The sequence below is a fragment of the Gigantopelta aegis genome, chromosome 6, assembly GCF_016097555.1.
Source record: "Gigantopelta aegis isolate Gae_Host chromosome 6, Gae_host_genome, whole genome shotgun sequence".
NCBI classification, from domain to species: domain Eukaryota; kingdom Metazoa; phylum Mollusca; class Gastropoda; order Neomphalida; family Peltospiridae; genus Gigantopelta; species Gigantopelta aegis.
The window spans coordinates 8527804-8552302 of record NC_054704.1 but is presented as its reverse complement, the minus strand read 5'-3'; the positions used below and the strand labels follow the sequence as shown (position 1 = coordinate 8552302).

The 24499-nt window shown below is 36.0% G+C and overlaps 1 protein-coding gene across 1 annotated transcript in view; it reads left to right on the top strand.

Moving 5' to 3' along the window:
- Window positions 1-4895, top strand: part of LOC121373894 (linear gramicidin synthase subunit D-like) — a 41284-nt gene extending 36389 nt beyond the window's left edge. The window contains exons 24-26 of the mRNA XM_041500691.1: window positions 553-645; window positions 1348-1506; window positions 4535-4895. Of these exons, the coding sequence (XP_041356625.1) occupies window positions 553-645; window positions 1348-1506; window positions 4535-4678 (396 nt within the window). The 3' untranslated portion in view covers window positions 4679-4895. The remainder of the gene's footprint in view (window positions 1-552; window positions 646-1347; window positions 1507-4534) is intronic.
- Window positions 4896-24499: the final 19604 nt, after the last annotated feature.

Below are 24499 nucleotides of genomic sequence, written 5' to 3'. Positions count from 1 at the left end.
TAGGTGTACAGTGACAGACAGTATATATCAGGTATACAGTAACAGACAGTATATATCAGGTGTACAGTAACAGACAGTATATGTCAGGTGTACAGTAACAGACAGTATATGTCAGGTGTACAGTAACAGACATTATCATGCAACCATGCTTCCCGTGACCTGATAACCCCTACATGATAATTTGAAGTGTTATTATGTAACTGCCTGAAAACACTTCTGTTGCTAGCATGATAACCTTGGCGTTGTTGTGTGTTATCAGGTCACCAGGAAATGAATTCTGAACCTGACAGTGGGTTAACAGGTTAGTAGGAAATGTATTCTGCACATGATGGATGTTTGCTCAGTACCATTTACAAATACCATGGGAAGAAACCAAATCATCTTGTAACTTTAAGCACTCTTAGTGTTAACCAACATCACATCATCAATAGCAAGTGTCAGTTTAAGTTAATTGACTTGAATTTATTAGCTACAAACAACACAATGACAACATCAGCTTATTGAAACGTCATGAAGCACACTAGTCTGAATATGTAAATCTACATTTTGTAGGGAGTCACCAACTGTATTGCTGGAGTTCTTCCAGGAATGCTCAGCAGAGGTCAAGGTCATATTGTCAACATGTCTTCTAATGCAGGGAAAATGGTGAGAAAACATACTTGAAAATGAACAAAAATTATATCCTGTTATTGAAATAATTTATAGCTAAAGATAATTTCTTGTTATCAGTGTGTTAAAAAACATGTTCAATGTGGTTCATAAGTGTGAAGGGAATGAATGCTCATAGTGATTTTGGGGGAATTTGCCCAAGAAACATTAGGTAGGGTAGATTGGCTTTTATTATTTAAATTTGTTTCGTCTACATATTACAATAATAAAAAAAAAAAAAAAAAAAAAAAAAAAAAAATTAAGTGTTCGTCCTGTTTTCTAGGTACAGTGAAACCCCTCTAACCGGACACCCTCGGCAATGTCCGGTTTAAGAGGTATCCGGTTTAGACAGGTTAAATTTTGTACTGATTTTTAAAAAAGGATCTTAAAACATGTTCGGTTTTTAGGGAATTCCGGTTTATAGAGGGTCCGGTTTTGAGAGGTTTCACTGTATAACCATGTTCCCAGAAGCACAAATGTTTTAGTTTTTAGGTCTAATTGCACATATAGACCTTGTTTATTATAACAAATGCAGAAGTGTTCTATTTGTGTTGAGATATAAGCTGCTTTTAAAAAGCTACCAGTATACATGTATATATTAAACTCCAGATTTGATTGTTATTTTTTGTTCTCATGAAAATTAAAATGTATGTATACTATCGCATATCAATGTTTATACAGTATGTATGTTATTATTAGGGATTTCCGGGCTTAGCTGTATATTCTGGAACAAAGTTTTTCATTGAGGGTGTATCACAAGCTCTTCGCCACGAAGTAAAGAGTTCAGGGGTCAAGGTCACCTGTATTCAACCCGGAGATGTGGAGACAAATCTGATCAAACTTACAACAGATGAAGAAGTATGTGAAATGAAATTACAGTCAGAACTGTCCAAGTAGCCACCTCTTAGAACCAGTCACCTGTTTTATGAAGACACATAGGGTTTCAAGTAGCCACCTCTTAGAACCAGTCACGTGTTTTATGAAGACACATAGGGTTTCAAGTAGCCACCTCTTAGAACCAGTCATCAGTTTTATGAAGACATAGGGTTTCAAGTAGCCACCTCTTAGAACCAGTCACCTGTTTTATGAAGACACATAGGGTTTCAAGTAGCCACCTCTTAGAACCAGTCACCTGTTTTATGAAGACACATAGGGTTTCAAGTAGCCACCTCTTAGAACCAGTCACCAGTTTTATGAAGATATAGGGTTTCATGTAGCCACCTCTTAGAACCAGTCACCTGTTTTATGAAGACACATAGGGCCGATTTCATATGTCTAGGTTATCGGTGGGTTTTGGAAACATATAATTTAAACCCTGGGTCATGTTTACTGTGCATTTCGCATGTCTGATTTTCAGTTATCCTAGTTTAACACTGGGTTACAATTGTATTGCTTGTTTAAACTTGCCCTTGAGGTGTTTTTTCGCTGGGTTTGCTCAAAGTAACTTTTCTTCATGGATAATTTCGGCAGCAAAATCATGTTTTACATCAGTATTGCAGAGCCATGAAATGTGAACGTATTTTAGAGATCATTTGAAGCCACTACAGAAAGAGTGGCGTACCCAGGGGAGGGGGGGGCATGTCCCCCCCCCAATCCCGGCAAAATTAGGGGTGATCAGTGGCATACTCAATATCATTGTTTACTTGGCTGCCAGGTGCCCCCCTCCCCCCAATACAAAATCCTGCCTACGCCACTGTACACAAACGAATACAGGGTGGGGGTACGGAGATTCGAACCCCCTCCCCCTTTAGACAAGATGCCCTTTTGCCTGTTTTTTTAATGTTTTTTTGCATGACTGTATAATTAGATCCACCCCTTCACCATGTTTGTGGCGAATGAACAACAAAGCGCCTGAGATATATAGAGGATAATAAACGAGATACTAGTTATTATCAAAATTATGTCCTGAATCAAATAATTTTTAGCTGTCGCGAGCTTTAGCAGTGACAAATGAAAAGTATTTCACTCGGGACATACATTGATAATAACTGGTACTGAGTTTGCTATTCTATTTATTACCCCAGCTATGTTTTCTATAAACGCCTTTATTTTAGGCGTACATGCACGTACATGTAGGCTATAGAAACAATGTAAACCACTTTACACACTGTTCTGGGTATTGCTATAATTTTGCATTTTAATCACGTTCACAGATAATTTTCAAAAACAAAATTATTGTTATTCTGCTAAAAATATAAATAATGATTTGCGTTAAAATGACATTTTGTTATAAATTTAATATTAAAAGAGTCGTGAACGCAAACTCATTAAAGTACATGACGTCATTTTGTGTGTTTGCCAAATCGCGATAATGTTATATTTAGTACTGACAAAGTCATTGGTTTGTAAGCGTCAAATCATCCAGTAATATTGTACGTCACAACACTGCATAATATTTTTCATTGAGAAAATACGGAAAATATTTTCCCTGTTATGAGTGGTCACTGGGGGTAATAAATATAGTTATTTATTAAATTAGTAAAAATAAACATTTTCTTCATGGTGTATGAACTGCACGAAAACAGGAAGTACTAGTAATGAAAGTTGATCGGTTACCACCGGTATCAAAGCAATAAACGTCTATCATAGACTGCAGTCTTATAATGACATACTTTCGTGTTTGTCTCGTCTTAATAAAGGGGGAACAAGGCGGTACAGGCCCATAGTTTTGAAAATTTGATCATACGTTATCTCGGTGCCATCAGGCGTACGCGTCCCATCTTTTGTTTTTTTAATATTATGTTAGAATTAAAGGGAAATGCCAATAACAAAACGTTTATTCATATTTGCATTATTACCAACAGCTATGTAGGGTTCTGTAAGCATTTGACATGGATTATAAGTAATATTGTGAGTAAAATGATGGAAATAAATGGTGAAACGTTTTCAGGCCAGCTCATTTTCCCAAAATTTATATGTCCATAATTTTTGACAGAATGTGACAGTTTGCTCTACATTTGGGGGTTGGAGGGGAGGAGGTAGCTAATCCTCAATCTCGAAGGCGAATGCTAATAATATACCGGTAACGAGTTTCAACTACAAAGTGATGAAGCGTAAGCTATTCCTCGCTTATGTCCCTTTCCAAATCTGCGGGTAACCCAGGTAAAAAGCGTGGTTTTGTAAACACGGGTAAAATACACACATGTAAAATACACCACGGGTGTATGTCTTGGTCAGGTTTTTCAGCGTTTTACGTAAACCAGTGTTAAACCTAGGTTTTGATATAACCCGGTGTTTCGAAACCCAGACATATGAAATCGGCCCATAGGGTTTCAAGTAGCCACCTCTTAGAACCAGTCACCTGTTTTATGAAGACACATAGGGTTTCTGCCAGAGGATAGAAAGGGAAAAATTACTCACCTGTAACCTAAAATCTTGGAAATTAAAGGATATCCTTTTTTAATTGTTATATAGATGATATTAAGAGAACTGCTGTTTAAAATTTATCAGAGCACACAAAATACAGTGTCCAGTGTCCTGTGAGCAAAATCAAGGCATGCTGAAGATCAGTCACATGAAATGGTGCTAGGTGAGAAATCACATGAAATTTCAAACAGAATGTATTAAACATTTTATTGCAAGGCGATCAATTTGTCATTGTCCTAAAACTTTCAAGGCGAGTATGGAAGGGAACTCGCCTCCCATAGTGATGACTGAATTTGAAAACATTTCAAACTCATACTCAAGAATAACATGGTTTGATAGTTTGCAATCATGGATCTGATATATGCAGGTACACAGATTCTGAGCCATAAAGAGTTTTATTGTCTACCCTCACAATTTAAGCTGACAACTTACAATTTAATATGATTTTTTTAAGGTGTAATTTTGTGTTTTATTTTTCTCCATATTTTCACATAAGCTTAAAATATTATATTACTTTCAGGCTAAAGAAAAATATGATGGCAGCAGTTCATGTAAAATTCTGGATCCAGAAGACATTGCCAACGCTATTGTGTATGCTGTCAGCCAACCTGACTATGTAGCTGTAAATGAAATATTGATTGAACCAAGGGAACAGCCAATTTAATTGTACAGTGCAGTGACTGAACCAAGGGAACAGCCATTTTAATCATACAGTGCAGAATGAACCAAGGGAACAGCCAGTTTTATTATACAGTGCAGAATGAACCAAAGGAACAGCCATTTTAATTGTACAGTTTTGTTTTCGAACCAAGGAAAAGGCCTATTAATTAGCCAATTATGTTATACAGTGTAATGAGTGAAGGACCCCCCCCCCCCAGCCAATTACTAGTATATTATACTGTGTAATGAGTGAAAGAAGGGTAAACAGCCAAGTATACAGTTATACCGTTTAATGAACCCAGAAAACAGCCTATTAATTATACAGTGAATGAAAACAGAAATTTCCAGCAGCCAATTAATGTTCTACAATGTAATGAGTGAAAGAATAAAACAGCCAATTATGTTATACCGTTTAATGAGTGAATGAAAGAAATAGCCAATTATGTTCTACAATGTAAGAGTGAAAGAATAAAACAGCCAATTATGTTATACCGTTTAATGAGTGAATGAAAGAAATGGCCAATTATGTTCTACAATGTAAGAGTGAAAGAATAAAACAGCCAATTATGTTATACCGTTTAATGAGTGAATGAAAGAAATAGCCAATTATGTTCTACAATGTATGAAGTGAAAGAAAGAATAAAACAGCCAATTATTATGTTATACCGTTTAATGAGTGAATGAAAAAACAGTCAATTATGTTATAAATTATGTTTAATGACAATGAAGAGTGAAAGAATAAAACAGCCAATTATGTTATACCGTTTAATGAGTGAATGAAAGAAATGGCCAATTATGTTCTACAATGTAAGAGTGAAAGAATAAAACAGCCAATTATGTTATACCGTTTAATGAGTGAATGAAAGAAATGGCCAATTATGTTCTACAATGTAATGAGTGAAAGAAGAAAACAGCCAATTATGTTATACCGTTTAATGAGTGAATGAAAGAAATGGCCAATTATGTTCTACAATGTAAGAGTGAAAGAAGAAAACATTTAATTATGTTGTATGATGTAATGAGTGAATAAAGAAAATGGTCAATTATGTTATACATTATAATGTAAAGAGTAAATGAAAAAACCCATTTGTTATACAATGTGCGCAAACTACTTGATGTCATTTTGTTTGTTTTTCAAAATCATGATGACATCATATTTAATACTAATATAGTCATTGGTTTGTAAGCACCAAATTATCCAGTAATATGAAACTATGATTTTTATTTCTCCTGTTATGAATGTTCACTGTTGATAATAAAGTGTAATAAGTTAGCCGAGTCATTGTAATTTTACAGTGCAATGAGTGAGCTGAGAAAATAGCCAATTGAGTTACTCAGTGGAATGAGTTAATTTTATCTGGAAATAAAGTAAAGACTTGTTATACATTAATAATAATAATAATAATCACATTTGTGTAAATTTATTATGAAATGTACTTTGACAAATTCATGTTCCATTCCTTTTTGTTGATTTGGTGAATAAAGGGTTAAACTGTTGATGTTATTTTGTAATAAATTAGTGAGACATTGTACTTGTCTTGTTAATTATCTCCCTTCCGTACAGAATACAACAATAAAGAAATGTTTTATTTAATGAAGCACTCATCTCATTTTTATTTATGGTAAAATGGTATCAGACATATGGTTAAGAACAAATCACACTGCTGTCAATCCATTGGCTACTCTCTCTTTTTATTAGCAGCAAAGGATCTTTTATATTCGCCATCCCACAGACAGAATAGTACATACCGAAAATGTGTTACATCAGTTGTGGAGCACTAGCTGGAATGAGAAATAGCCAAATTATGCTAGCGGCTTATCACTGGGCTACATCCCATCCTTTGTCCATACGGAATACATTCATTTTCTCAGCACATACATGTATTCTCTGAATCCGAACGATACACATGTAATACATATAACGTATAACTGCACCATACAGAATCGTATGGGGATTTGGCAAAATAGTGTTTGGTTCTTTGAATCTCTATACGATCTTGTTTATACGATGACAGCCACTCTCGAGATTCTTTCCCAGATAGTCTTGAGAGAGAGAGAGAGAGAGAGAGAGAGAGAGAGAGAGAGAGAGAGAGAGAGAGAGAGAGAGAGAGAGAGAGCTATTTTTGAGACAGTCAAACCATTTTGACCTTTGTCGCGTGTAGAAATACGATTTTAAACTGATTAATGGTTTTGTGGTTCATCTTCACTACGCTTTTTTTCTGTGAGCAAATGTCTGTTTTGTAGTCTGCACTTTTGACATTTTGTACCTTCACATTTTTATCGCTGATATTTTTTTTCGTTGAAATTGTCTGCACACCATGTTTATGGTACAAAATGATATCAATTATGAATATGGCACAATTCCTGATTTCTCTCTCTCTCTCTCTCTCTCTCTCTCTCTCTCTCTCTCTCTCTCTCTCTCTCTCTCTCTCTCTCTCTCTCTCTCTCTCTCTCTCTCTCTCTCTCTCTCTCTCAAGACTGGGAAAGAATCTCGAGAGTGGCTGTGTGTGTGTGTGTGTGTGTGTGTGTGTGTGTGTGTGTGTGTGTGTGTGTGCGCGCGCGCGCGCGCGCAACTGGACACTTGTAAGACGGACGGTTCCATAATGCACCAGGTTGTACATGGAGAATACAGGGACAAAGGAGTGATTTAACGTGCACGTCCATAGCAGGCTGTGGTAGCGCACACATGGGTACCATACTATGCTTCATCACTTAGTCAAGCCGATTTCTTTCTAAATGCATATGAATCAGATATTTGTACTAATCTGGTTAAAGGAAAACGATTTAATCTGGCTGCATGTGAATACACAATTTTAAATGTGCCTGCAAAGAAAACACATGCTAAGTTTGTTTCACTGGCGTAGCCGGGTGTGTGTATGGAGGGGTGGGCACTTCTTTTTTTCTCCATCACTTTTATATTTGCCCTATAATACGACTCCTAGACAATGTAGGTCCACCCCCACCCACCATGAAATCCTGGCTACGCCATTGGTTTATTTAACTGTGTTCAGCAGTAGTTTTGTTGGAAATTTCTGTGGTAGGCTGTGACTTATCATTTATTTCATTTCAACTTATTTTGGTGCTTATATCCAATTAAGTTCAAGCACGCTGTCTATCCAGGACAGTGGCTTAGTGTTTAGTGAGAGAGAAGAGGGTGTAGTGGTCTTACACCTACCCATTGAGTCGTTAAAACTCGCTCTGGGTAGGAGCCGGTACCGGGCTGCGAACCCTGTACCTACCAGCCTTATGTCCGATGGCTTAACTACGACATTACCGAGGCTGGTAACCTATCTTTATTCTGGACGTAATAAAATAATCAGTTTTGGACTAGCGTATAAGAAAATGGGTGTTTGTTTTAACAGTTCTGACGAAAAACCATTCAGTTATTTTGTTATGTTGAAGGTACATTACTTCAGTTGGGGAAAAAAGTAAGCAAAAAAAAAAAGAAGAAGGAAAAAAAAAGAAATACAGAAAGAAAGAACCTTCACTGAAACTGAAACTATTATTACTAATGCTAGACATTTTCATTAAACTGGTCTCTTGACAGAGTGGTCATATAATATAAGTTACTAATCACAAATCGCAGTTTCATTAAGGTGTTCTCATGTTATAATGAAACGTTAATGCTACCTCTTACCGCGTGGTCGTATAATTTAAATATTAATCACAAACCGCGTCTTTAAAGAGATAACATGATGTCTGTGTTATTCGTACCAGACTGATATTGCACATTTACCACAAACCCAATAAAATACAACTCGTGAACCCGTTTATACGTTTTCGACAACTTAGATGTCAGGAGGTAACATCGTCTGTTGACAAAAGACAATACACAAACAATTTTGTCTTCGCTTTTAATACGTTTGTTAGTGAGAGATCAAGCTGTACCATTCACCTGCAGGTGAAGAGGTGATTTTATTGTCCTAGGTTTGCGATATAAGGCGCGAACTCGCAGCAGTCTTCACTTCTGAAAAGCAGACGACAGACTTGTAGTTGCTAGACTCTCCAAGATGAAGACTGTTCTCTTTGCTCTCCTTGTCTGTTCCCTGGCTTTTGTCAGTGGTAAGTACTAGTATCCTTATTGCACTTCCTATACACCACTAAGGCGTTAAACATGCCATCCTGGAACACATCTCAGCTTTTGGTATAGCCAGAATTTTATATCGAGGACACCCAGATTGAGAGTCGCCCACACTGTCTATCAGTCATATTTTGAGGCAACGGGTGGGATTTAGCTCAGTCAGTTGTATGCTCACTTCACGTGCTTGTGTCGAAGGATCGAACCATCTCGGTGGATCCGTTCAACTGATTCGGGTTTTTTCGTTCCAATCAGTGCTCCATAAATGGTCAAAGGCAGTGGTATGTATTTTTCTGTCTGTAGGAAAGTACATCTAAAAGATGCTGCATTAGGAAAAATGTCTTAGAATTACCAAATGTTTAACATCCGATGATTAATTTATTAATGTGCTCTAGTGGTGTCATTAAACAAAACAAACTTTAATTTTTTATTATGAAGCAACAGGCAAATATAAAAAGTTATTGGGGAAAAAAGAGGGGTATTACATATGTATATCATTGTATTTATCCAATGGCATGGTGATTAGGTTGAAACAAGGCCAGTCAGTGATACATCGTTTAGATGTATCTTATTACCAACAAGTTTGAAGATGTGTATTTTGTATTACACCATTGACTTGCAAGTCCGAAGGCCTGTATAGATGTTATTCTATTGGCCTACACGTCTGAAGGCCTGTATATTTTTGGATATACTATTAACCTACAATTTATAGACCGTGTATTGTTTTGTTATTACTGGCATTAAGTCTTAAGATGACTGGGATTGTTCAGTTACTGGCCTACAAATCGCACCTAAATGTATATTTTGGTATATACGTTTCAAGGTGTATATATTTTGTTATAATATCACTTGGTCTCCAATTCTGAATGTGTGTATTTTTATTATACTGTTGACATACAAGTCTCGATGTATGTATATTTCGTTATACTATTGACCCGCAAATCTCAATGTCTGTATATTTGGTTATACCAGTAGCTTACAATCTCAAGGTGTGTATATTTTGTTATACTATTGGTCTACATCTCGAGGTGTGTACATTTTGGTATACAGTATACAAGGTCGTGTTTTTATATTTTGTTCTATTTCTTCTATCGGCCTATCACTTGGTGTGTATATTTTGTGAGTTTCAGCAGAAAGCCTCTGCATACTGCACCATGGCCCAGGACCCAGTCTGTGGAGGTATATTTCGTTATACCTATTCCAACGCATGTCTGGCTGGATGGTCTAAGTACAGGTGTTAGTGTCTAAACGCGCAGTATTGACCCGCACATTTCGATAATTGTATATTTATTTTTATTACCCCAGCCGCTCACAATCTCAAGGAAAATATTTTACATTTTTCTCATGAGAAATATTCTGCATGGTCTAACGAACAATACTATTGGACAATTTGACGCTTACAAACCAATGACTTTGCGGTACTACATATGACATCATCACGATTTCAGCACAAAGCCGTCATGCAGTTTGCAGAATTTGCCTTTAGGGGTCCCTGTTTGGTGTTAAATGAATAACAAAATGTCATTTTAATGCAATTCATTATAGATTTGGAAGCAGAATAAGAGACTTGTGTTTTTTTGTATTATCTATGAACGTGATTAAAAGCGACGTTATAGTAATTCTCAGAACAGTGCGTAAAGTGGTTTACATCGTTCCTATACAGGTGCCTTCGTGCATGTGCGTCGAAAATAAAGGCGCGTAGAGCACGCGTGGGTTAGGTAATAAAAGAATAACAAACTCGGTACCAGTTATTATCAAAATTATGCCCTCGTGAAATAATTTTCGCGTCGCTAAAGCTCGTGACATGACAGTTTTTCACTCGAGACATAAATTTGCCAAATTTGGATAATTTTATATTTATCTATATAATACATAACTGTAGATAAATCGAGATAAATAACTCGGGAATGTGGAAACTGCAATGTGTGTTCTCGCCGTTAAACAGAGTCGCGTTCTGTAGTCGTCACTAGAATCCTGTCTTACCACGTAATAAGTTTTATGAAATCGGCGAATCCACAATATCTGACAAGTTGACTGTCGGCAGCTAGATAAGCCTGTCAGAGACAGATGAGTTGGACAAACACAACAAACTTGTCAGCTAAATCCGTCTGGAATAATGTTTCAGAGTGTTCTCCTGGGCCTGAATGGCTGGTATATTAAAACTTTGGTATGTGCTGTCCTGGCTGTAGCAAAGTGCATACAAAGTGTCCTTGATCTTACTCGTCAAGAGTTACTTTTACTCTTTTTCCTTTTTTTTAACTGTTCCCAATTAGTTCAGGCTAGGTGCAGCCCCAGGAAATGAAGCACATTCATAATAAAATTATTACTTTGAAAACAAAACAACGGCTTTTAAATATTTTGTTACTGTTAAATGTACTGTCTTCAGATTACTCAGAAATTTAATGATACCTTTGTTTTATTTCAGTGGAATCACACAGTTCACCGCCGGAACATGCGTAGGGGTACCAACTCAACACTGAACGCAGGCCCATGAACTTTTGATCTAAAATGTGTCTGAAAACAGCCCGCGTGTGTTAAAAAGATCTGCACTGTGCACTGTGTTTAATGGATTAAAATAAAATAAGTTAAGCATTATGGTTTCATTTTGGTTTTGGTTTTTAAAATCTGTATATCATAAATTTATCATACTGAATTTGTCTTAGACGTGCATCGAAGTATCACAATATAAGTTGATGTCATTTGGTAAAAATGTGTTTGGTTTGTTTAACGACACCACTAGAGCACATTGATTAAGTAATCATGGACTATTGGATGTCAAACATTTGGTAATCCTGACTCATAGTCATCAGAGGAAACCCGCTAGATTTTTCCTAATGCAGCAAGGGATCTTTTATATGCACTTTCCCACAAACAGGATAGCACATACCACAGCCTTTGATATACCAGTTGTGGTGCACTGGCTGGAACGAGAAAAACCTAATCAGTTGAATGGATCCAACAAGGTGGTTCGATCCTGCGACGCAAGCACCACAAGCAAGCACTCAACCGACTGAGCTACATCCCGCCCTGTCATTTAGTAAAGCACCTGTATACAGCTCAATTTATCTGTAGTAAAGTTGGAAGAATAAGGTGATCGCATAAGACAGGTGTTTGTTTAACAGAGGTGGTTGCTTGAACAGGTTGTGGTTTGTTGTAGGGGTTTTAGTGGTGGTGGTGGTGATGGTGTGGGGGTCATGGTTTGTTTTTCAGAAATGATGTAGAGTGGAGGTGGGGGTGTAGTTTATAGATGCTGACGGAGATATTGGTATAAAATATGAGCGAAAGACAATGTTAGTTCCGCCCCCGTTAAATCCACTACTGATTATACATGGTATTATTGAGGAACTTTATAAGCGTCCCATAATATCCAAATCTGTTAAGTGTAGTTGTCTAATCAATTTTGGAAGGAATGGAAAACACATTAAATTTTTGGTTCTTTTTCCTTACCAAAATGTACCGAACTACAATTATTAAAATGTGTATTTCTACCAACAACGTACCAGACTATTATCCTGTTCAATTATTTAGACCCAAAGTTTTTTGCAAATGTTACGTTTATTTCCTATTCGATATTTGTTTTCTTTGCATTTACATGAAAACAAACCCAAACCCCGACAGGTTTTATATACAAATCATCATATAAAATGCACGAAGTTGACTTAATTCCACTTTTTAAAAATCTCTGTGTCTTTTGAATGCACGTTATTTCTCCTATAAATAACTAAGGTCATTTGCATATCAAAACATTGGGATCTGAGGCTACGTGAAGGCCATTATAGCTTGTTTCACTAAATAACTAAATGTTATTATTGTTTTGCAGTGTGTAACAGCATTGTCTAATCTTTCCGTTAAACATAGATGTAAACAAACAGAACATGTAACCCTTTCTTGTAGGTGCATTATATTTAATAAATTTAGCTAATGTATTATGTATTTTTATTTTATTATATCAATTATATATTAGCATACCATACCTAACCTAACACAACTGAGGTGTAGCAAAGTAATAAACACAAATCACCTCACACACCGCAGGAATGTGCTTTCCAAATTTATAAATAAATTTAATGCAGGGCCGGACCCAGAAGACCAGGGGGGGGGGGATAAAATGTCAAAGGCCACCAACATCAAATAATAATTAAAATGTTATTTAATTTGCCTCTAAATTGGGAACTCATACGTGTATATATATATATATATATATATATATATATATATAGTATTTAGGGTGGTGCTAGGGGCTGGGGTTTGGGGGTTGGGTGTTACATTAGTAATGCGAAAAACCAAAGGGCTATTGTTCGGACTTGTATGGGTTCAACCACTTTTTCATCCCGCAGACACAGCCCTGATTGTTCTAAATACGATAGCATTGCTTGGTCAATAACATCATTATTTCGATCTATGACTGCACGTGCTTTTGTAACAATGTGTAAACCACGTAAAATACAAGTTAGGTAGGGTATATAAATTCATTGAAAATGTATTAGTCGACATTCTTGTTATTGTTATTTGAGGAAAAAAATGGGTAAATCGAAAAACACTTCAGTTGATGTAAAATCGTGTATTAAGAACGTTTTCGATTATTTTGAAGATGAATATCAGCGCGGTAGACATAGGTATGCTTCTTATCGAATTGTCGATCGAGTTGCCGCTGCACTTAAAGTTTCGGTTTCAACAGTAAAAAGAACTGTGAAAAATCTAAGCTCTACGAATCCAAGCACAGAAATCACTGTTAAAAAACGCGACCGAAAACTAATCGATTTATTTGATAAAGATGTTATTAGACGACGAGTATACAGATTTTATAGAGAGGGCGAATTACCTACATTACATAAAATTAACGTGGCTTTAAGGGAGGAATGTGGAATCAACATATCCATATAAAGTGATTTTTGAGGACGCCAATATATCAGACAGGAGACTGTCCTATCTCCATGAAATATCCAGTTTACAAGAACAGGGGTATTTAATAGTGTATCAAGATGAGACCTAGGTGACCTAAGTACCGCCAATCACCTGCCGAAATCAGACGCTGCTGATCGAGTTCCTAAACTCTGTTCGGTGACTGGGAAGGGAAAAAGACTTATTATTTGTCATGCTGGCTGTGATAAATATGGATTGATAGATGGCTGTGAATTGATGTTTGAGGCTAAAAAAACAGACGGAGACTATCATGGTGAGATGAATCATGAACATTTTATCAAATGGTTTGAAGAACAACTTATGCTTTCTCTACCAGAACCTTCTGTTATCGTCATCGATAACGCAAGTTATCACAACAAATTAACTGAGATTACACGATGTCCTGCACTAAACGCTAAAAAGGAAGAAATTCAGTCGTGGCTACGAAACAAAAATATACCTTTTGAGAGTAGCATGACAAAGCCAGTTATTTATGAACTTGTGAAAAGTAACAAATGTGCAAAGCAATTTGTTACTGATGATATTGCTGAACGCCATGGGCACTTGTGTCTAAGACTGCCGCCAAGACATTCTGAACTCAATCCGATAGAACTGATCTGGAGTCAAGTCAAAGGGCACATAGCTCGTCATAATGATGGTAAAATGACCACGGTGCGGAGAGAACTTGCACATGCATTGAACTCTGTCACACCTACACACTTCTCTGACGCAGTTAAACATGTAATAAAGATCGAAGAAGATTTTAGAAAACAAAATAGTTTTATAAGAAATAAAATACCCCCTGTGATAGTCCCCCTTAACGAAGATAGTGATGAAGAAATGAGTTCGTCGACTGATTAAGTTATTTCTCCATACCCATCAGGAGTATTACTTTAATGTATGCATGAACTCTTTAACACCAAAAACAATTTATTTCCATATCATTCACTATCAAACAACCTAACAACCTATAAACTAATCGACTAGAAATGCATATAGACTACACATACATACGAGATAAATGTTTATTTAACGACACACTCAACGCATTTGATATACGTTTATGTGACGTCAGACAAAACGGTTAAGGAGCATTATGACAGTGAGAAAGAAACTCGCTACCGCCACATGGGCCACTGTTTCCGACAAGCAATTTTGATAAGCAATAAGGGACGTTTTATATGCACCATCCCATAGACAGGATAGCACATACCACAGCCTTTATACATCAGTTGTGGTGCACAGGCTGGAACTAGACACAACCCAATGGGTCCACCATGTGGGATCGATCAGTCGACCTACCATGAGCGAACGCTTTACCTCTGAGCTACGTCCCGCTCCATATACAAAAGAAGCCTTAAGTGGGGTTGGGGTTGTGCAGAGGGTCACACCTCCACCAATCGCATGCATACCATATTCTTCTCTCTCTCTCCCTATAACCATATAACCATAGATTAAAATATGTTGAGTGCGTCGTTACATAAATGACGTCTCTCTCTCTCTCTCTCTCTCTCTCTCTCTCTCTCTCTCTCTCTCTCTCTCTCTCTCTCTCTCTCTCTCTCTCTCTTCAGCGCGCGCGCTTGTGTATTCCACAATATAATTATAATATTTGATACATATTTTTTTTTCAAAATGAGGTTTTGTCACTTGAACTCCCCACCTGAATCCGCGCCTGCTTCATGTTTACAGATATTTTCTTAAATATAGGTCATACTACGATTTGTGCGGATAGGACGATAGAACCGAACATTAGTTTGAAACGCACTATAGAATGATGCTTTTGATATGCAAATGACCTTAGTTATTTATAGGAGAAATAACGTGCATTCAAAAGACACAGAGATTTTTAAAAAGTGGAATTAAGTCAACTTCGTGCATTTTATATGATGATTTGTATATAAAACCTGTCGGGGTTTGGGTTTCTTTTCATGTAAATGCAAAGAAAACAAATATCAAATAGCAATATAAACGTAACATTTGCAAAAAACTTTGGGTCTAAATAATTGAACAGGATAATAGTTATACTCGGAGGTAGTAAGGTTTCTTTGTTTTAATTTATTTTCATATTTATATCCATTAAGGTTCAAGAACGCTGTCTTGGACGCACAACTTGATTATTCACCCAGAGTAACTCTGAATGGCTTGCTAAATACTAAATCAACCATTAACCCATGTTCCGAATCTAAAGCTGATACTAGGGCCGGGAAAAGAGAAATCCTTCTGCCACATGGGCAGCTACTGTACTACCGAAAGCAGCAATCGATTTTTTTATTATGCACTTTTCAGTGGACACGACAGTACATACCACAGTCAGGTTTATACAAGTCGTGGAGTAATGATTGAAACGGAGAAAACTTTGAATCCATCGAGGGCAGTCGATCCTATGACCCATCGCTCTCCAAACGAGTGCTCTATCAGTGAGATACGTCCCACCATGGATGTTAAAAAAGTTTGTTAAAGGTTGTTTTGTTTAACGACACCACTAAAGCACATTGGTTTAGTAATCATCGGCTATTGGATGGCAAAGATTTACTAATTTCGACATATAGTCTTAGAGAGTAAACCTGTTACATTTCTATTAAGCCTAATAGCAAGGAAATTTATTTGCACCATCCGACAGGTAAGATAGTACATACCACGGCCTTTCGTATACTCGTACACCAGTCGTAGTCAATTGGCGGAAACGAGAAATAGCCTAATAAGTCCACTGACGGGGATCGATCCCAGACTGACAGATCATCAGGCGGACATTTTACAACTGGGCTACGTGCTGCTCCTGTATGTTAACACTTTTTTGTATACTTAATATCAGACGTCCAAGGCGACGTTTTAACTATCAATCAAATATTCTGTAAACAGGTCAACTGTCATTTACAACATTTTAATATCAGACGTCCAAGGCGACGTTTTAACTATCAATCAAATATTCTGTAAACAGGTCAACTGTCATTTACAACATTTTAATATCAGACGTCCAAGGCGACGTTTTAACTATCAATCAAATATTCTGTAAACAGGTCAACTGTCATTTACAACATTTTAATATCAGACGTCCAAGGCGACGTTTTAACTATCAATCAAATATTCTGTAAACAGGTCAACTGTCATTTACTACATTTTAATATCAGACGTCCAAGGCGACGTTTTAACTATCAATCAAATATTCTGTAAACAGGTCAACTGTCATTTACAACATTTTAATATCAGACGTCCAAGGCGACGTTTTAACTATCAATCAAATATTCTGTAAACAGGTCAACTGTCATTTACAACATTTTAATATCAGACGTCCAAGGCGACGTTTTAACTATCAATCAAATATTCTGTAAACAGGTCAACTGTCATTTACAACATTTTAATATCAGACGTCCAAGGCGACGTTTTAACTATCAATCAAATATTCTGTAAACAGGTCAACTGTCATTTACAACATTTTAATATCAGACGTCCAAGGCGACGTTTTAACTATCAATCAAATATTCTGTAAACAGGTCAACTGTCATTTACAACATTTTAATATCAGACGTCCAAGGCGACGTTTTAACTATCAATCAAATATTCTGTAAACAGGTCAACTGTCATTTACAACATTTTAATATCAGACGTCCAAGGCGACGTTTTAACTATCAATCAAATATTCTGTAAACAGGTCAACTGTCATTTTACAACATTTTAATATCAGACGTCCAAGGCGACGTTTTAACTATCAATCAAATATTCTGTAAACAGGTCAACTGTCATTTACAACATTTTAATATCAGACGTCCAAGGCGACGTTTTAACTATCAATCAAATATTCTGTAAACAGGTCAACTGTCATTTACAACATTTTAATATCAGACGTCCAAGGCGACGTTTTAACTATCAATCAAATATTCTGTAAACAGGTCAACTGTCATTTACAACATTTTAATATCAGACGTCCAAGGCGACGTTTTAACTATCAATCAAATATTCTGTAAACAGGTCAACTGTCATTTACAACATTTTAATATCAGACGTCCAAGGCGACGTTTTAACTATCAATCAAATATTCTGTAAACAGGTCAACTGTCATTTACAACATTTTAATATCAGACGTCCAAGGCGACGTTTTAACTATCAATCAAATATTCTGTAAACAGGTCAACTGTCATTTACAACATTTTAATATCAGACGTCCAAGGCGACGTTTTAACTATCAATCAAATATTCTGTAAACTAGTATTGTAGTGTCTGTCTGGGTCATACACATAATTACAGAAACACTAGTATTGTAGTGTCTGTCTGGGTCATACACATAATTATAGAAACACTAGTATTGTAGTGTCTGTCTGGGTCATACACATAATTATAGAAACACTAGTATTGTAGTGTCTGACTGGGTCATACACATAATTATAGAAACACTAGTATTGTAGTGTCTGTCTGGGTCATACACATAATTACAGAAACACTAGTATTGTAGTGTCTGTCTGGGTCATACACATAATTACAGAAACACTAGTATTGTAGTGTCTGACTGGGTCATACACATAATTAGTGTCTGAAACACTAGTATTGTAACACTGTATGTAGTGTCTGTCTGGGTCATACACATAATTATAGAAACACTAGTATTGTAGTGTCTGACTGGGTCATACACATAATTACAGAAACACTAGTATTGTAGTGTCTGTCTGGGTCATACACATAATTACAGAAACACTAGTATTGTAGTGTCTGTCTGGGTCATACACATAATTACAGAAACACTAGTATTGTAGTGTCTGTCTGGGTCATACACATAATTATAGAAACACTAGTATTGTAGTGTCTGTCTGGGTCATACACATAATTACAGAAACACTAGTATTGTAGTGTCTGTCTGGGTCAATTACACATAGTATACAGTGTCTGTCTAGTATTGTAGTATCTGTCTAGTATTGTAGTGTCTGTCTGGGTCATACACATAATTACAGAAACACTAGTATTGTAGTGTCTGTCTGGGTCATACACATAATTACAGAAACACTAGTATTGTAGTGTCTGTCTGGGTCATACACATAATTACAGAAACACTAGTATTGTAGTGTCTGTCTGGGTCATACACATAATTACAAAAACACTAGTATTGTAGTGTCTGTCTGGGTCATACACATAATTACAAAACACTAGTATTGTAGTGTCTGTCTGGGTCATACACATAATTACAGAAACACTAGTATTGTAGTGTCTGTGGGTCATACACATAATTATAGAAACACTAGTATTGTAGTGTCTGTCTGGGTCATACACATAATTACAGAAACACTAGTATTGTAGTGTCTGTCTGGGTCATACACATAATTATAAAACAAGTATTGTAGTGTCTGTCTGGGTCATACACATAATTACAGAAACACTAGTATTGTAGTGTCTGTCTGGGTCATACACATAATTACAGAAACACTAGTATTGTAGTGTCTGTCTGGGTCATACACATAATTACAGAAACTAGTATTGTAGTATTGTAGTGTCTGTCTGGGTCATACACATAATTACAGAAACACTAGTATTGTAGTGTCTGTCTGGGTCATACACATAATTACAGAAACACTAGTATTGTAGTGTCTGTCTGGGTCATACACATAATTATTGTAGTGAAACACTAGTATTGTAAACACTGTCTGTCTGGGGGTCATACACATAATTACAGAAACACTAGTATTGTAGTGTCTGTCTGGGTCATACACATAATTACAGAAACACTAGTATTGTAGTGTCTGTCTGGGTCATACACATAATTACAGAAACACTAGTATTGTAGTGTCTGTCTGGGTCATACACATAATTACAGAAACACTAGTATTGTAGTGTCTGTCTGGGTCATACACATAATTACAAAACACTAGTATTGTAGTGTCTGTCTGGGTCATACACATAATTACAAAAACACTAGTATTAGTATTGTAGTGTCTGTCTGGGTCATACACATAATTACAGAAACACTAGTATTGTAGTGTCTGTCTGGGTCATACACATAATTACAAAAACACTAGTATTGTAGTGTCTGTCTGGGTCATACACATAATTACAGAAACACTAGTATTAGTGTCTGTAGTGTCTGTCTGGGTCATACACACTAGTATTACAGAACACATAATTACTAACACTAGTATTGTAGTGTCTGTCTGGGTCATACACATAATTACAGAAACACTAGTATTGTAGTGTCTGTCTGGGTCATACACATAATTACAGAAACACTAGTATTGTAGTGTCTGTCTGGGTCATACACATAATTACAGAAACACTAGTATTGTAGTGTCTGTCTGGGTCATACACATAATTACAGAAACACTAGTAGTGTAGTGTCTGTCTGGGTCATACACATAATTACAGAAACACTAGTATTGTAGTGTCTGTCTGGGTCATACACATAATTACAGAAACACTAGTATTGTAGTCTGTCTGGGTCATACACATAATTACAGAAACACTAGTATTGTAGTGTCTGTCTGGGTCATACACATAATTACAAAAACACTAGTATTGTAGTGTCTGTCTGGGTCATACACATAATTACAGAAACACTAGTATTGTAATGTCTGATTGGAAACATAATTATAGAAACACTAGTATTGTAGTGTCTGTCTGGGTCATACACATAATTACAGAAACACTAGTATTGTAGTGTCTGTCTGGGTCATACACATAATTACAGAAACACTAGTATTGTAGTGTCTGTCTGGGTCATACACATAATTATAGAAACACTAGTATTGTAGTGTCTGTATTGTAGTGTCTGGGGTCATACACATAATAATTACACTAGTATTGTAGTGTCTGTCTGGGTCATACACATAATTACAGTGTCTATTGTAGTGTCTGTCTACACATAATTACAGAAAACACTAGTATTGTAGTGTCTGTCTGGGTCATACACATAATTACAGAAACACTAGTATTGTAGTGTCTGTCTGGGTCATACACATAATTACAGAAACACTAGTATTGTAGTGTCTGTCTGGGTCATACACATAATTACAGAAACACTAGTATTGTAGTGTCTGTCTGGGTCATACACATAATTACAGAAACACTAGTATTGTAGTGTCTGATCATACACATAATTACAGAAACACTAGTATTGTAGTGTCTGACTGGGTCATACACATAATTACAGAAACACTAGTATTGTAGTGTCTGTCTGGGTCATACACATAATTATAGAAACACTAGTATTGTAGTGTCTGTCTGGGTCATACACATAATTACAGAAACACTAGTATTGTAGTGTCTGTCTGGGTCATACACATAATTACAGAAACACTAGTATTGTAGTGTCTGTCTGGGTCATACACATAATTACAAAAACACTAGTATTGTAGTGTCTGTCTGGGTCATACACATAATTACAGAAACACTAGTATTGTAGTGTCTGTCTGGGTCATACACATAATTACAGAAACACTAGTATTGTAGTGTCTGTCTGGGTCATACACATAATTATAAAACAAGTATTGTAGTGTCTGTCTATACACATAATTACAGTAGTATTGTAGTGTCTGTCTGGGTCATACACATAATTACAGAAACACTAGTATTGTAGTGTCTGTCTGGGTCATACACATAATTACAGAAACACTAGTATTGTAGTGTCTGTCTGGGTCATACACATAATTACAGAAACACTAGTATTGTAGTGTCTGTCTGGGTCATACACATAATTACAGAAACACTAGTATTGTAGTGTCTGTCTGGGTCATACACATAATTACAGAAACACTAGTATTGTAATGTCTGATTGGACACATAATTATAGAAACACTAGTATTGTAGTGTCTGACTGGGTCATACACATAATTACAGAAACACTAGTATTGTAGTGTCTGACTAGGTCATACACATAATTACACATATTTATAGAAACACTAGTAGAAACACTAGTATTGTAGTGTCTGTCTGGGTCATACACATAATTATAGAAACACTAGTATTGTAGTGTCTGACTGGGTCATACACATAATTACAGAAACACTAGTATTGTAATTACAGAAACACTAGTATTGTAGTGTCTGATCATACACATAATTACAGAAACACTAGTATTGTAGTGTCTGTCTGGGTCATACACATAATTACAGAAACACTAGTATTGTAGTGTCTGTCTGGGTCATACACATAATTACAGAAACACTAGTATTGTAGTGTCTGTCTGGGTCATACACATAATTACAGAAACACTAGTATTGTAGTGTCTGTCTGGGTCATACACATATACAAAAACACTAGTATTGTAGGGTCTGTCTGGGTCATACACATAAACACTAGTAGTGTCTGTCTGGGTCATACACATAATTACAGAAACACTAGTATTGTAGTGTCTGTCTGGGTCATACACATAATTACAGAAACACTAGTATTGTAGTGTCTGTCTGGGTCATACACATAATTATTGTACAGGGTCAAACATAATTAGTAGTATTGTAGTGTCTGTCTGGGTCATACACATAATTATAGAAACACTAGTATTGTAATACACATAATATTAGTATTGTGTCTGTCTGGGTCATACACATAATTACAGAAACACTAGTATTGTAGTGTCTGTCTGGGTCATACACATAATTACAGAACACTAGTATTGTAGTGTCTGTCTGGGTCATACACATAATTATAGAAACACTATTGTAGTGTCTGTCTGGGTCATACACATAATTATAGAAACACTAGTATTGTAGTGTCTGTCTGGGTCATACACATAATTACAGAAACACTAGTATTGTAGTGTCTGTCTGGGTCATACACATAATTACAGAAACACTAGTATTGTAGTGTCTGTCTGGGTCATACACATAATTATAGAAACACTAGTATTGTAGTGTCTGATTGGGTCATACACATAATTATAGAAACACTAGTATTGTAGTGTCTGACTGGGTCATACACATAATTATAGAAACACTAGTATTGTAGTGTCTGACTGGGTCATACACATAATTACAGAAACACTAGTATTGTAGTGTCTGTCTGGGTCATACACATAATTACAGAAACACTAGTATTGTAGTGTCTGTCTGGGTCATACACATAATTACAGAAACACTAGTATTGTAGTGTCTGTCTGGGTCATACACATAATTACAGAAACACTAGTATTGTAGTGTCTGTCTGGGTCATACACATAATTACAGAAACACTAGTATTGTAGTGTCTGTCTGGGTCATACACATACACATAATTATTGAAACACTAGTATTGTAGTGTCTGTCTGGGTCATACACATAAGTATTGTAATGTCTGTCTAGTATTGTATTGTAGTGTCTGGGTCATACACATAATTACAGAAACACTAGTATTGTAGTGTCTGTCTGGGTCATACACATAATTACAGAAACACTAGTATTGTAGTGTCTGTCTGGGTCATACACATAATTACAGAAACACTAGTATTGTAATGTCTGTCTGGGTCATACACATAATTACAGAAACACTAGTATTGTAGTGTCTGTCTGGGTCATACACATAATTACAAAAACACTAGTATTGTAGTGTCTGTCTGGGTCATACACATAATTACAGAAACACTAGTATTGTAGTGTCTGTCTGGGTCATACACATAATTACAGAAACACTAGTATTGTAGTGTCTGTCTGGGTCATACACATAATTACAGAAACACTAGTATTGTAGTGTCTGTCTGGGTCATACACATAATTACAGAAACACTAGTATTGTAGTGTCTGTCTGGGTCATACACATAATTACAGAAACACTAGTATTGTAGTGTCTGTTTGGAACATAATTATAGAAACACTAGTATTGTAGTGTCTGTCTGGGTCATACACATAATTATTGTAACACTAGTATTGTAGTGTCTACACATAATTACAGGTATTGTCATACACATAATTATAATTAAACACTAGTATTGTAGTGTCTGTCTGGGTCATACACATAATTACAGAAACACTAGTATTGTAGTGTCTGTCTGGGTCATACACATAATTACAGAAACACTAGTATTGTAGTGTCTGTCTGGGTCATACACATAATTACAGAAACACTAGTATTGTAGTGTCTGTCTGGGTCATACACATAATTACAGAAACACTAGTATTGTAGTGTCTGTCTGGTCATCATGTCATAATTACAGAAACACTAGTATTGTAGTAATTACACATAATTACACTAGTATTGTAGTGTCTGTCTGGGTCATACACATAATTATTGTAGTGTCTGTCTGGGTCATACACATAATTACTAGTATTGTAGTGTCTGTCTGGGTCATACACATAATTACTGGGTCATACACATAATTACAGAAACACTAGTATTGTAGTGTCTGTCTGGGTCATACACATAATTACAAAAACACTAGTATTGTAGTGTCTGTCTGGGTCATACACATAATTACAGAAACACTAGTATTGTAGTCTGTCTGGGTCATACACATAATTCATACACTAGTATTGTAGTGTCTGACTGGGTCATACACATATTGTAGAAACACTAGTATTGTAGTGTCTGGTGGGTCATACACATAATTATAGAAACACTAGTATTGTAGTGTCTGACTGGGTCATACACATAATTATGTCCAAGGCGACGTTTTAACTATCAATATAAATATTCTGTATTGTAGGTCAACTGTCATTTACAACATTTTAAAACACAGTATTGTCCAAGGCGACGTTTTAACTATCAATCAAATATTCTGTAAACAGGTCAACTGTCATTTACAACATTTTAATATCAGACGTAGTATTGTACGTTTTAACTATCAATCAAATATTCTGTAACACAGGTTGTACTGTCATTTACAACATTTTAATATACAGAAACACTAGTATTGACGTTTTAACTATCAATCAAATATTCTGTAACACAGTATCAACTGTC